Below are 13,253 nucleotides of genomic sequence, written 5' to 3'. Positions count from 1 at the left end.
AGTCCAGTTGTTCAATTCTCATTAAACTGACATGGGCCATGCTGAGGTCCAGATGAACCCAGCCAAATACTAATCTGGCCTTAGAATGCTTACATTAGTCTGATGGGTCTGTCCCGCCCAAGCAACCGAATAGCACCAACATCAACAACCCAAGCCTAGCTTAAATATCACTTGGGCCTTTAACAGGCCCATGGACCAAATCCAACAGAGAAAAACAAGCTCTAATGTAAGAGCCATAGACTCATAGTTTGTGCATCCATTGTAAAGGTAGATGAGATTCATGCTGTTGGGTTCAACAATTTAAATCATTCCCTCTTAGACTAATTAACCCAGTTTGAAATCCAACTGACTCTCATAATTGTAGTTCATTATTTACACTTGGGCAATTTCCTGCTCATCCAAATCTTTCATCGGAAGGCCTAATAAGATGCTTCATTATTTACATTTTAGTTGAGATTTTCTCTTAACTTTGTCTTGTTTCCCATCCCTGAACTGAAAAAAGTAAGAGTATTAGAAGAAGAAAGGTGAAATCTACAGCATTTTAGTTCCATTTTAGAGGATTTTTTTTCTGGACGGGTGAAATCTATGTATTCTTTTTTTTTCTTTTCTTTTTTTCCAGCATAAGCTATCCCCTTATTGGGATTCTCTTGACGGTTGGGTTTTAGCAATACCTATTCAAGTTGGTTTGACTTATTTCTTGATCAAAGATAACTAGTTCGTGTTTTATGCTGCTTTGTTACTTGTATTTTGAGCTGTGCACTGGATTTCAAACATTGGGTAATGGAAGTCAATACAGTTGAATTGAATGGAGCTGACTTTTTTTTTTTTTTGAATGATAAATGGAGCTGACTGTTATAGAATGAATAGCAGAGGAAGTGTAATAGAATGAATAGCAGAGGAAGTGTTATAGAATGAATAGCAGAGGAAGTGTTGTTCTCGATGGGTGTTGCAATGGGAAATTGGGAGAGAATAGTCTGCCATTTTTCTCTATTATGTGATGCCATTGTTGGTTTGGTGTGGCATGCATTTTTTCTTCAATGCGTCTCATGGGTTTATAATTGTTTTGTCCTAGATGGGATTAGTTTCTGATTTCTCAGATGAGATTTTGGTTTCTCTTCTTATGTGCTTCCTTTCTTAGATGAAATTTAGATTTTTCTTAGATAAATTTTATATGAAGGTATTTTTTTCCAAAGTATCAACTGAATTTTTGCAGCAGTAGAACTTCTATCTCCTTGGTGCAAGCAAAAAGGGACAAAAATTAAGAAGGGAAAACGCTTCAGATATTATTCTACCATCTAGATCATGGTCACTGGGAAGCTACACGGGAGTTTCATGTAAGTCGATTGCTTGCCTTTGCTTATACAGTCATCAGCTGCCAATGCCGAAAAACATAATGTGCTGAAACCATAAATTAAGTACCATGCATTGCTAGCTGCATTATACCTTTAATTGCATGTGTTTCTATTTTTAAAGTAAGAATTTCATGGATTAGGCCATTGTTTGAAGATGATGTTAGATGCCAAACTTAAGTAACCTACAATTAGAAACTCAACGTACCTAGGTACTTACTGTTACATAACCAACTAATTCAAATATTTTTTATAGTAGAATTCAAAGGACAGTGGAACAATTCAATGTACCCAGGTACTTCTCATTAGAATACGAGTGATTAAATTTATTTATAAGAGTGGTGAAAAGAAAACGGCTTTGGACCAGTCAACTAATGCAACAAGCTGAGCCACAGGAAGGTTCAGGTCATAGCTAAAATAGTATATTAGAGGCCCAGTCATTGAGATGCATTGGACGATATGTTTATCAGGAATCTTCTAAAGATAAAATTTAATGAAGGAACCTCGGTTTGGCCGGCAGTTATCCTTAGTTTAGCTGGTGGTCATGATGTCTAATAACTTGTATTTCATTTTATTTAGGGAATGAACAGAGTTGTTTGATTTAAATTAGGGAATGAACCACACAATTAGAGGATCATGAGTAGAATTTTAACAAACCTTCTGATACAGCCTCATGGTTTGATATGGTAGGGCCCTTCATCTCTACCCAAACCCAATCATATGGTGGGGCCTACCACTTTACATCCACGAATGGACCCGTAATCTCCACCCAAAACTATGAATACAGTGAGGCAAATCATTTATATCATGTTTTGATATGGTTATCTCACCAACTCCATTCAAGCCCATGCATCAATGGGTCCACCATTTTACCTCATGTTTTGATGAGATGGGTCCTAGCTAGGACAACCATCTTGGATTCTTGGCCCATGCATATGGTGGGGTCACCATTTTACACCATGTTTGTGGCAATAAACTGCCGTATATGACCCCCTAAAATGAGCAAGATTGTTTGTCTGGTACAATAAATGGAAACATCCATTGATTAAACATGCAAAGCGATGCATGCATGTGCCTTACAAATCCATCCAATTTGATAAATTTTTGAAGATTGTTGATCTAGTGGGTCTAATAAAACAATCCTAACCATCTGACCCAAGTGATCTTCAAATTGAAAATAATATAATCAACGGGCATTATTCAACACAACCAGAGATGAGATAGAAGGACTAATTAACCCTTATAAACACATCTTTGATGCTGATTAATTACACAAAACAAAGTATAATATAAACAATTGTGTGTCGTTTAAGGAACCAAAGCCCCATTTGGACTTATTAGCCCTTACAAACACATCTTTGCTGCTAATTAAATCCACAAAATAAAGCAGAACGTAAACAATTTTATGTATAAGGAATCAAAGCTCATTCGATCTCTACATAACCTAAGGCTCTTGTAAATCCAATTTCAGCGGGCCCACCATTTCTTCCTCTTCAAAAAACACTTCTTCTTCCTTTCACTCCCATCGGACCCTTTCAACCACACACCAAACAGCTTCATTCTCACCTCTTCTTCTTCATCTTTTTCTTCTTCTTCCTCTTCTTCTTCTTCACAAAGACCCATCAATTGATCCGGCTTCGAATTTTCTCCCTTTGTCATGATCCGATTAATCTTATCCGGATCCACGTATTTGGAGAGAAATGTCAATAGCCCGTCACACTGTTTCTTTTTTCGTGTCAGTTCTAAGCTGAGGTTAAGATTGTCTTTTCTCAATTTCTCGTTCTCGTCTGATAAATCGGAGGCCTGAGTTATCGCGGTCATATCGCTCGAAACATTGTTTTTGGGAGGGTCGGGGAATGACGTGGAGGAGGAGACTTCGTCCTCGCGTTTGGGTTTTGCGATGGAATGATCCTGAGCCGTTGATGCTGCTAGTGCTTTTCGACGGTGGATCTCACAGAGGAGTGTCTTTTCTCCTCGGCGGAAAAAGTCATTCGCGAATTCCCATCTGTCCTGGACCACCTTTCGAAAACCCTGAATAATATATATTGGGAGAGACAGTTAGGATGATGGTGCCTATTTTAGTGTATTTTAAGGCGAATAAGACAAAATCTGCTGAAAAGTGAGCTTGTGCGGCTGTTCTCGCATGCAAAAGCCAGCCGCAAAATGCCTTTCTGATATGGTTTCTAGCAAATCTTTAAGTTTAATCTATTTTAAGTGAAGTGGTGAGCCACCACCGTCTAGTGTGCTTTATGACTACTTATTTTGTCATGGGGCGGCCCCGGCAAGAAAGGGCGGCAAATATATCATTTCCCTATTTAAAATTCTTCAGGAAAGACAAACAAAAGTGGGTGTACACATCATATCCTATTTATTTATCAATTTATAGTCCCCAAAAAGAGAGAGAGAGAAAAGGTCAAAGAAAAATGGCGACTTCTAATGTCAATATTACAGCCTCAAAATTGACTGCAATAAATAGCTGTCTTAAATGCTCCCTTGAAAATCACCAAGACATACCTAAACACAAAGGGTGATCTCACAATATGTTATTTGGAGAGTGATCAGGTGCAAAACAATGTTTAACAATACTTAATGCTATGTTTGCTTGCTTGTTTTGGGGGGATTGTAGGAGTTTCAAATGCATGAGGGAGATCTCCCCAAAGCATGTTTGGTTGTCATTTACACCTTTGACCACTAGACAACTTCTAGACATTATTATTGGTTTTTATCCTACGTGACGGAGATGTTCCTCTCTTTCTCTCTCTTACTTTTCTCTCTCTTCCACCTATATTTTATAATAACACCCTACATCTTCCGCTAATTTTCTCGCGCAACCAAACACTACTCGCAAATCTCCCTCCTAATATTCTCCTCATTTTCCATTCTCTTCCATTCTTGTCTAATTCTCTTTGACTTATTTTTCTCCTATTCTCCCAGCCTTCTACAAGCAACCAAACAGAGCATAAACGTTTTAATGAGAAGTGGGCCCACATCAGCGTTTCAAAACACGGATTTGACGCGGAACGTAGCCAAGAAAAATCCTTGTCGACTGGGCACGGACGCGGCCAAGAACGCAGATGACAAGGTTGACAAGGTCATAACTCGGGAGAGTCAAAGGAGTTTATTGACTCTTGAGGGCAAAATGCGGAACGCGGATGGGGTGAAATGTGGAAAGCGGCCGAGATAAAAAGGAGTCGACTCGGGCGAGTCCTTGCCCAGTCAAGGAGTTTCTTGACTTTTTATACACTGGCCCACATAATCCAGCCAACCCCAACAACAAAAAGGGCCCACCTTTGACAATCACAGGCTTTTCTTGTTTGAATGGTAAAAAAGATTTGGTCGCCGATTTCCGACAAGATTCACACACATCAGCACATCAGCCCCCCTTATTTTGATATTGGCACTTCTAACAAATGGTAGTGTCGAGAAACTCATAAACAGAGGACTTGCATTGTTTTTCTTAGCCAATCTGTTTCTTGTAAGATACCAGATAGGGGTGGGGTGTCAATGGACTCAAAATGCCCTATGGATCCTAAGGTCGAAAATTAACGAACAGGATTTGGGCAAAGCAGCTGGTTCAAATCGTTTCCATTGGATCAATTATCCTAAGGTCTGAAATTATTTTCGGATCAGCCTAAATCCAAATGGAGGGTGCGAATGTATAGGAATATACCTTTCATATTTTTATTTCATTCATACCTAGTCATAAGGGGTATTTTAACAACATTAAAAACTCATTTAAGTAGCATACCCAAAAGGAACCAATCTAAGAAATTCAAATGGATAGTGATCGACCAACACATAATTGGGTCCAATCCTAAGCGGATTCATTAGAAAAGTAAAGTGATGTGGTCCAATAACCAAAGGCAACCAAACTCTCATTTACTTCCACTCATGGTTAAGAAACTTAAGAGTTTAAGAGTTTTTTTTTCTCCTCTAAACTGCCCCATCTGGGTCAGAATAACCTTGTTACTTTAGCACCGATACCTACCTAGAAGCTAGAAAAAGAAAGAAATGGATATATCCCCCCTTCTTTTCTGGGTTTCACCCCCATTTGTTTGTCTTTATCTAAAAACAAAGTCTTTTTCAAGAAAAAAGAAATCAAACAGTGAAAGGAAAAAGAAAGGAGAAAGTAGTAACGTACATAGGTGTTAAGTTGGCGAACGAAGCTTGAGAAGTTGTTGTGTTTGAAGTAATTTGGAAGTAAATCCCTAGCAAACTCCACAGGCTGCCAAACTACAAAAGTCATCCCACTTTCGCTCCATGATATAATACTATCCAGGTTTGGATCTTCCACAAGATTGTAAGTTTTCGTCAAAAATGGTGCAGGAATACATCTATTCGTCATTCCTCTTCTTCCCTCAACAAACCCACAAAAACAAAATAAAACAGAGAAAAATATGGAATTGGAAGAGAGAAGAAGAGGAGGAGGTTTGGGTTTTTTTTAGAGATAAAAGGCAGAGAAGAGCAAAAGGGCCGTTAAAAACACCCAACCCCAACAGTAGAATCCAGAAACAAAAGCAAAATTCATGAGAATCCAATGAAAACGAGAGCAACACAAACCAATATCCTCAACAAAAAATTAGAACCCACGAACATGACTCGAATCTGCAATAAGAGAAATTCGTTTTCGTGAAGAAGATATTTATAATTACTCTAGAAAGAAGAGATAGGATAAAAGAAGGAAGGAAGGTCGGTTTGGAGAAATTTCAAGGGCAAAGTGAAGGAAAGATGAGAATAAGAATAATATAAGAGGAGGACGCAAAACAACGCGCTTTTCCTTTGAAACCACTTCGTCGTTATTTAGGAAGCTTCTACCTAGGTTGTCCTCATCCGACGGTCAAGAGTCATACATGTGTTATGAATCTAGTCTATCTTCCTTCTCTTTGTTTTTCTTCTCTATCCTTTCCCACCGAGACTCTCTCTCTGTAGAATGTTGGAAATTTCTCAAAGGTGAATTTGACTTCGGCAACCTTCTTTATACATTATGTTTGCTTATAAATAATCCTTTTTTAATGGCAATGAATTAAATTATTAATGATCAAAGCAATACAAAGAAGCAAGGGTTTAAATTTCGCTTTCGGTACCCATTTCGGACCCACCGAAATCCGAAATTTGGTATTTTGTCTCAAACATGTTTTTTTTTTTCTTTAAAAATGGCATTTGGAATTTCGGGAAATTTCGGTTTCGGTGGCCACCGAAATCTGAAAATTCGGGTTGAAATTTAAAACCATGCAAAGAAGAAAAAAAGAAGTGGCATAGAATTTTCTGAAGGTAGAGATAATGAAGTAATTGTTCTGTAAGCAATGAATTAACAGTTGGGTCTTCACGGCAGAAGTTTCTCTTTCATGAAACTTCGGGCAAATGAAAAACGTTGACTAGAACTAGAAGCATTAAAAAAGGGACGGAATAAACTGTTTTTTATATTTAATTTCTAGACGCTTCGAGTAGCCCTTTGAATTTATCCACTTTTCAGATTCTTAAACTTTCTTTTTTTCTTCATCTGATTTTGTTAGGGAACATTGTACAAGGCATTTTGCGGGCGGGCGGTTGCATGAGAGAACAGCCAGCTTAGATTAATTAAATGAATAAGACAAAATTTGTTGAAAGAGAGCCTACGTGGCTGCTCTCTCTTGCAACTCGGAATGCAGCTTTGTCAACTGAAAAATAAGACGTCAGCCCCCCACTTGTTTGACATTTTCAACTATCCTGCTGCTTGGGTAAGTTTATCTTCAAATTTTCGGTACACCACTCAACCCGAGACTCGGGTTGGGCGGGTTAGGATTGAGGGAATGCTATCTTGGGTTGGGCTAGGGTTCGACTCAACCCGATCCAACCATACCTGAATCTCACGCCTATCTTGTACAACCGGTAGTCTCTCTCCCTCTCTCTCTCTCTCTCTCTCTCCAAACATAACCTTTGGTGGGGCCTAACAAGAGAATTGTTTAGATTTTTGAAAGAGACCACACCTGCACTTATTCTCATAGTTAGTACTCTCTCCCTTCTGTCTTTGAGCACAAACCCTTGAAGGGGGCCGACAATGAATGGTCTAGATCTATGAATAAGGTTGACATCATAAAAAGTGTATTTTTCTTATAATAAAAAAAACACTTGGGGCACCTGATTTGAAGATCCGAACCGTTCATTTGTTGGTCCTCAACGTAAATTGGCCTTGCTCATAAAATCAATTCCATAGGATGATCCAAACCCTCCGATCAACCTCTATAGATCCGAGAGTTAGGATCATATCTGATTTTCGGGGAAAGGCCTATTTACATTGGGTCCATCAAATGAACTATTAAGATATTGGGATAAGGGCCGCAATGAATTTTCTAACAAATATGCGTGTTATAGGTTGTTTTTATTTGTTTTTTTTTTAAAAAAAAGTGGGTCCACCTTGCTCAAAGATCTAAACCATTCAGTTGGTAGGCCCAAACGTAAATACGTCATACTGGAAAAATCTTCTCCATTGGATGATCTTGACTCTTCAATCTATAGAAACTTCTATATAGTGTAGTTTATCTATAGATTAAAGGGTTAGGATCATCCGATGGAGGCCAACAACTGAATGGTTTGGATTTTCGAACATGGTGGGCTTCATTGTATTTTTCGAAATATATGCTCACCTACGAACCGACCATCATACGCTGGGCCCACCTCACCTACGTGCATACATCATATAATGCGTACTTTTAAGAAAATTCACTCGGCCATCCAAACCATTCATTTGTTGAGCTTCACCATAAGTACTTTGTGACCCGATTCCTCCGACACCAGATATGAATCTCCACAGATCAAAGAGTTAGGAACACACTAGGGAGATGTTTTTGGCACAAGGCTTAGTACCTACGTTGGGTCGCAACGAATGAATTGTTCAAAGATAGAAGAGATAAGAGTACCGGTTGTTTGAATAAAGTTTTTATTGGTGTATGCCAGTATAGTCAAGTATTTTTCAAAATGGACTGTACGGCCCACACCATAGGATAATCCAAACCTTCGATGGGCCACAATGTAAATAGGTTATGCACCCCAAAATCATTTTCATGATCAAACCCTCTGATCTATAGAGGTTTCTATAATATGCAGTTTCGCTATAGATGGGAGGACTAGTATCATCCTATGGAAATGATTTTTTGGGGCACAACCTACTTACGTCGTGGTTCATCAAATGGATGGGTTGGATCATCCTATGGTATGGGCTGTACAATCCATTTTGAAGAATACTGGACTTCATGAAATCTCGTGAGGATAAGTATGGGTGGGGCCTACCTTGTTCAAAGATTTAAATAAATCAATTGTTGTGCGCCGCCAACAGTTCATGTTGGAGAGAGAGTACCGGTTGTACAAGTTGTGAAAGCTTCACAACCGGTAAAAGGGGCTGAATTTATCCTAGAACGGGGTGAATTTATCACTACCCTAAAAAAACCTCAACTAGTTATTTTCATAGAGAACAACCATAATGTCATAATGTGTCCTAAAATATGGGCAGTTTTGTTATTTTATAAAGATATAAACATTTCTAAGGATTATTTTTTTTTGTAATAAGACCCTATTCAGTAAAATATCTTCTTATTAGTCATTAAGAATAATCTTTTATTTAACAACTTAAGGTTTTAAAAACTAATTTCTAAACCATTTTCCTTCAAGATTAATGTCTGTCATTCACAATTTGAAAATTACAATTTTATTCTCTACTTATTAACCACTCGTGGACCCGTCATCTTCTCCTTTTCTAAACCTCAATTGTCGTTGTTCCTTATAGTGATAGGTAAAGTCCGACGACCCTAGTGAACAAATGGGAACAGATGGAGAAACTACGGTAAAATCTAAAATCACATCATCCGGTAATTTTGAAGTCATTGTTACATAGTCGTTTTCCTTGTATGGTGTTTGGCAGGATAATCGGTGACGATTTGAAGGCTACAGTCATTCCATTTGTAGGGATGATCCGACAATTAAGGCCCTGTAAATCTGGCAAGGAAGGCAAGACAAAAATTGAATTCCCATCTTAATTCAATAAACACATCTACCTAACCAACGTCATGCCTCTTATTTTAAAATTGAAGCACATATCTAGTAAGTTTGGTTCAAATTATCTTTTTTCATGTGTAAAAAAATAAGGGAAAATATTTGGGACATGTTATGATAGGATTTATGTGCTGGATCTATTTTTAAGTGCTAATTTCATGTCTTTCCATTTTGAAACTTAACTTAGCACTTGGACTTTGGGGCCACTTGGATTGGACGGCTATCTAACCCTTATCCGACCATTGGTTCGTGACCAGTCGCTAAACGTGGACCCTATAACCACTCTCTCGGTTGGGGCGTGACAATCGGTTGCCATAATCTTAAACGAACAGGGCCTAAAGGAAGTAGGTAAGCTGGAAACGAACTTGTGATATACAAAGCCTCGAACCATTGAGCTACAGGCCTAAATCCTCAAGATTTATAACTTACATATGAAACGGGTCCATTTCGCGTAGGCTTCTTTGCTCTACTTTTATATTTGCTAGTTTGACATGCCCTCACACCAATAACCGTTTTATTTAGAACCATTCAAATCCCTGAGGTCCCTGTTTGTTTTGGATTTTGAGAACTGATTGTGAGTCCAAAAGTGATTATTGGTCTCGAAATTAAACAAAAAATTTGAGTCAAATAATCAGTTTTGGACTTAAAATCCAAAACGAACAGGGCATTAATTGTAGTCCTGATTCAATGGTTGGATCACACATTTCAACCATGTGCCGCTATTTGAAGACTGAAAGTGAGTCAAATTGGACTCCGGATTTGTGTAAGATGCGTCTAGGGGGTCAAATTGGACTCCGGATTTGTGTAAGATGCATCTCTCTCTCTCTCTCTCTCTCTCTCTCTCTCTCTCTCTCTCTCTTGAAGGGCATCCTTACAAAAAATAGAAATGAAAGGGCGCCCCCATTGGCTGTAATTCACCAAAGTGCATAAAATGAATTGAAAATTCAAAGAGCATTGAATGCACATTGTTGGCATGCAACCAATGGGGGTGCTCTTTCATCCCTCTTTTTGCAAGGGGGCTCTTCAGTTTAGAACTCCTCAAATAATACTTCCTGCCTAAAACTAAAGTCTAAGCAATTCTTAAGTAGACTTTAATATTTAGATTAAAAAATAAGGTCCTTAAACATTAATTAATGTAGTAGTTAGTTGTTAAGACCTGAAAATGGCAGCATAAATGCTTTTACCGAGTGAAGTTGGGCTCATACACTAAAGACCCATTCAACAAAAGACCAGAAAATAAAATTAGGAAAAAATGCCAATGGGGGACATCAAAATACGAGAATTGCCAACGGGAGACACACTTTTGAAAAATTGTTAGAGGGACGAAATGGGGGTTATCAAGTCTCTAAAAGGGGGTTATCAACCCTCTAAATGGGGTTATCAAACTCTCAAAAGGGGGTTATCAATAGGGGTGGTTATTTGGTTATAACCGAACCGAAATAACCGAAATTTGATAACTGAAAATTTTAAAAACCGAACCGATAAAAAATTCGGTTATTTCGGTTAGTGTGAGAAAAAGATGGAAAAAACAAAATCTCGGTTTCGATCAGAGGGCTAGGATCATCCAATCGAAATGATTTTTTGAGCACACCTTAATTAAGTTGTGATCGATCAAATGGACGGTTTTGATCATCCTACGGAGTGCCCATATAGCACTTTTTTTTTAATTTTAAATAATGGTTTTTATCAAAATTTGGGTTATTTTGGTTAACTGATTTTTTTTTTTAGGTAACCGAAACCGAATAACCGAATTTCCAAAAGAAAAAGAAAAAAAACCGAAACCGAACCGAAAAGGAAAAAAACCGAACCAAACCGTCCGGTTATAACCGAATAATGAACACCCCTAGTTATCAACCCCTCTTTAGCAATTTTTCTGTAGTGTGTCCCCTGTTGGCAATTCTAGTATTTTGATGTCTCTCATTGGCAATTTTTCCATCAAATTACACAAAAACAAGGACAGTTATACGTTCAACCCTTTTTTAACTTGGGACAGCTAGCTCGTGTATCTATGACTGCAGAGTGGCTGTTGTACTTCATGTGGGAAGGATTCAAACTGAGAAGAGAAAAGTACGGAATGCAGGCTGATGTTTTGGGAAATTATGGATTACGGGCACCTTTTAAAACAAGAACGAAACACGGGCTAATCTTCAAAATCGGGTGGTCAAAAGATCCTGATACCATTCTGACATCGACATAGTCCTCATTTTTCATTACTGCCTATTAAATTGGCACGCCTCATGAGAATTCTTTTGGTTTGTTTGAATGGGTGTTTGAACCGAAAGAACCTTGGTTTGTTTCTATATTGGCCGTCGGAAATAACTATAGATGGATGGATGCTTGACACGTGTTGAAAAACTTAAACTTTTTGGAATGCTAACGTTACTGAATACTTTAGTGGGCAGCATTATCTTTTCTCACTCCTCTTTTGGCTTAGAACGGTAACATTATTGAATACATCTCTTTTGGCTTAAAATCTTTTCCCTTCTCTGTTGGTCTCCATTGTTTACGTCGGCGTATCCCATTATTTACGCCGGCGTACCCATTATTTCTCTTTTGGCTTAGAATCTTTTCCCTTCTCTTTTGGTCCTCATTATTTACGCCGGCTTACTCCATTATTTAGCCTTTCCGCTGGCGTACCCCATTATTTCCGTTGGCGAACACATTATTTCTCTTTTGGCTTAGAAATCTTTTCTCTTCTCTGTTGGTCTCCATTATTTATGCCGGCATACCCATGAATTCCATCGGCGTACACCCTATTTCCACCGGCGTACCCCATTATTTACGCCGCCATCCCCATTATTTTTCTTTTGGTTTAGAATCTTTTCTCTTCTCTTTTGGTCCTCATTATTTACGCCGGCTTACCTCATTATTTACGCTTTCCGCTAGCGTACCCATTATTTCTCTTTTGGCTTAGAATCTTTTCCCTTCTCTGTTGGTCTCCATTATTTCCGCCGCCGTACCCCATTATTTACGCTGGCGTACCCATTATTTCTCTTTTGGCTTAGAATTTTTTCCCTTATCTTTTGGTCCTCATTATTTACGCCGGCTTACCCCGTTATTTACGCTTTCTCCGGCGTACCCCTTTATTTCCGCCAGCATACACCCTATTTCTGCTTACACCCTATTTCCGTCAGCGTACCTCTTAATATTCCGGTGTCGTACTCCTGAATCCGGCGGCGTTCTCAGTCAAAAGAGATGTGAGAAATAATAAAATATTCAATAAAGTCGTCGTTCTAAGCCAAAAGAGGCGTAATCAATAATGTTACCGTTATAAACCAAAACAGAAGTGAGGACCAAAAGAGAAGTGAAAAGATAGAAACAAACCCAAAGCCAAAAGAGACGTATTCAATAACGTTACCGTTTTAAGCCAAAAGAGAAGTGAGAAAAGATAATGATTGACTTTGGGTTGTCAGCTTTCCAAAAAGTTTTTCAACACCTGTCAAGCATCCACCTGTCTCTAGTTATTTCCGACAGCCCAGATAGAAACGAACACAATATTCTTTCGGTTCAAATACGCATTCAAACGAACCAAAAGAAGCCTCGTGAAGCTCGCCAATTTAATAGGCAGTAATGAAAAATGAAGTTGAATGACATTTCTGTCGATGTCAGAAGGGTATCAGGGTCTTTTTTCAATCCGATTTTGAAGATTAGCCCCTTTTTTGTTCTTATTTTAAAAGGTGCCCGCAATCCGTAATTACTCCAAACATCAGCCTCATTCCGTACTTTTCTCAACTGAGAATTTATCATTTCCCGTGAATAGTAACGTAAGCCAGACCCATCATTTTCTCTTCTTGACTTATATTTTCTGAAAGCAACGTAAGAGTTGCAATTTGGTCTAGTCTTTTGAAATCTCAAGGAAAAAATCTCAAACCATGAAGA

The 13,253-nt window shown here is 38.4% G+C and overlaps 1 protein-coding gene across 1 annotated transcript; it reads right to left on the bottom strand.

The window, feature by feature from the left end:
- Positions 1-2,565: 2,565 nt before the first annotated feature.
- Positions 2,566-6,077, bottom strand: LOC143848238 (heat shock factor protein HSF24-like). The gene is made up of 2 exons (XM_077357124.1): positions 5,491-6,077; positions 2,566-3,380 (listed from the first exon to the last, which is right to left on the bottom strand). The coding sequence occupies exons 1-2, from the start codon at positions 5,692-5,694 to the stop codon at positions 2,817-2,819; spliced, it is 768 nt and encodes a 255-aa protein (XP_077213239.1). The 5' UTR covers positions 5,695-6,077; the 3' UTR covers positions 2,566-2,816.
- Positions 6,078-13,253: the final 7,176 nt, after the last annotated feature.

This window comes from Tasmannia lanceolata, unplaced genomic scaffold, assembly GCF_043159265.1.
Source record: "Tasmannia lanceolata isolate RefF3 unplaced genomic scaffold, GAP_Taslan_0.1 ptg000016l, whole genome shotgun sequence".
In the NCBI taxonomy this organism is placed as follows: domain Eukaryota; kingdom Viridiplantae; phylum Streptophyta; class Magnoliopsida; order Canellales; family Winteraceae; genus Tasmannia; species Tasmannia lanceolata.
The sequence above is the reverse complement of the archived record's forward strand: the minus strand, read 5'-3'. Positions and strand labels throughout refer to the sequence as shown.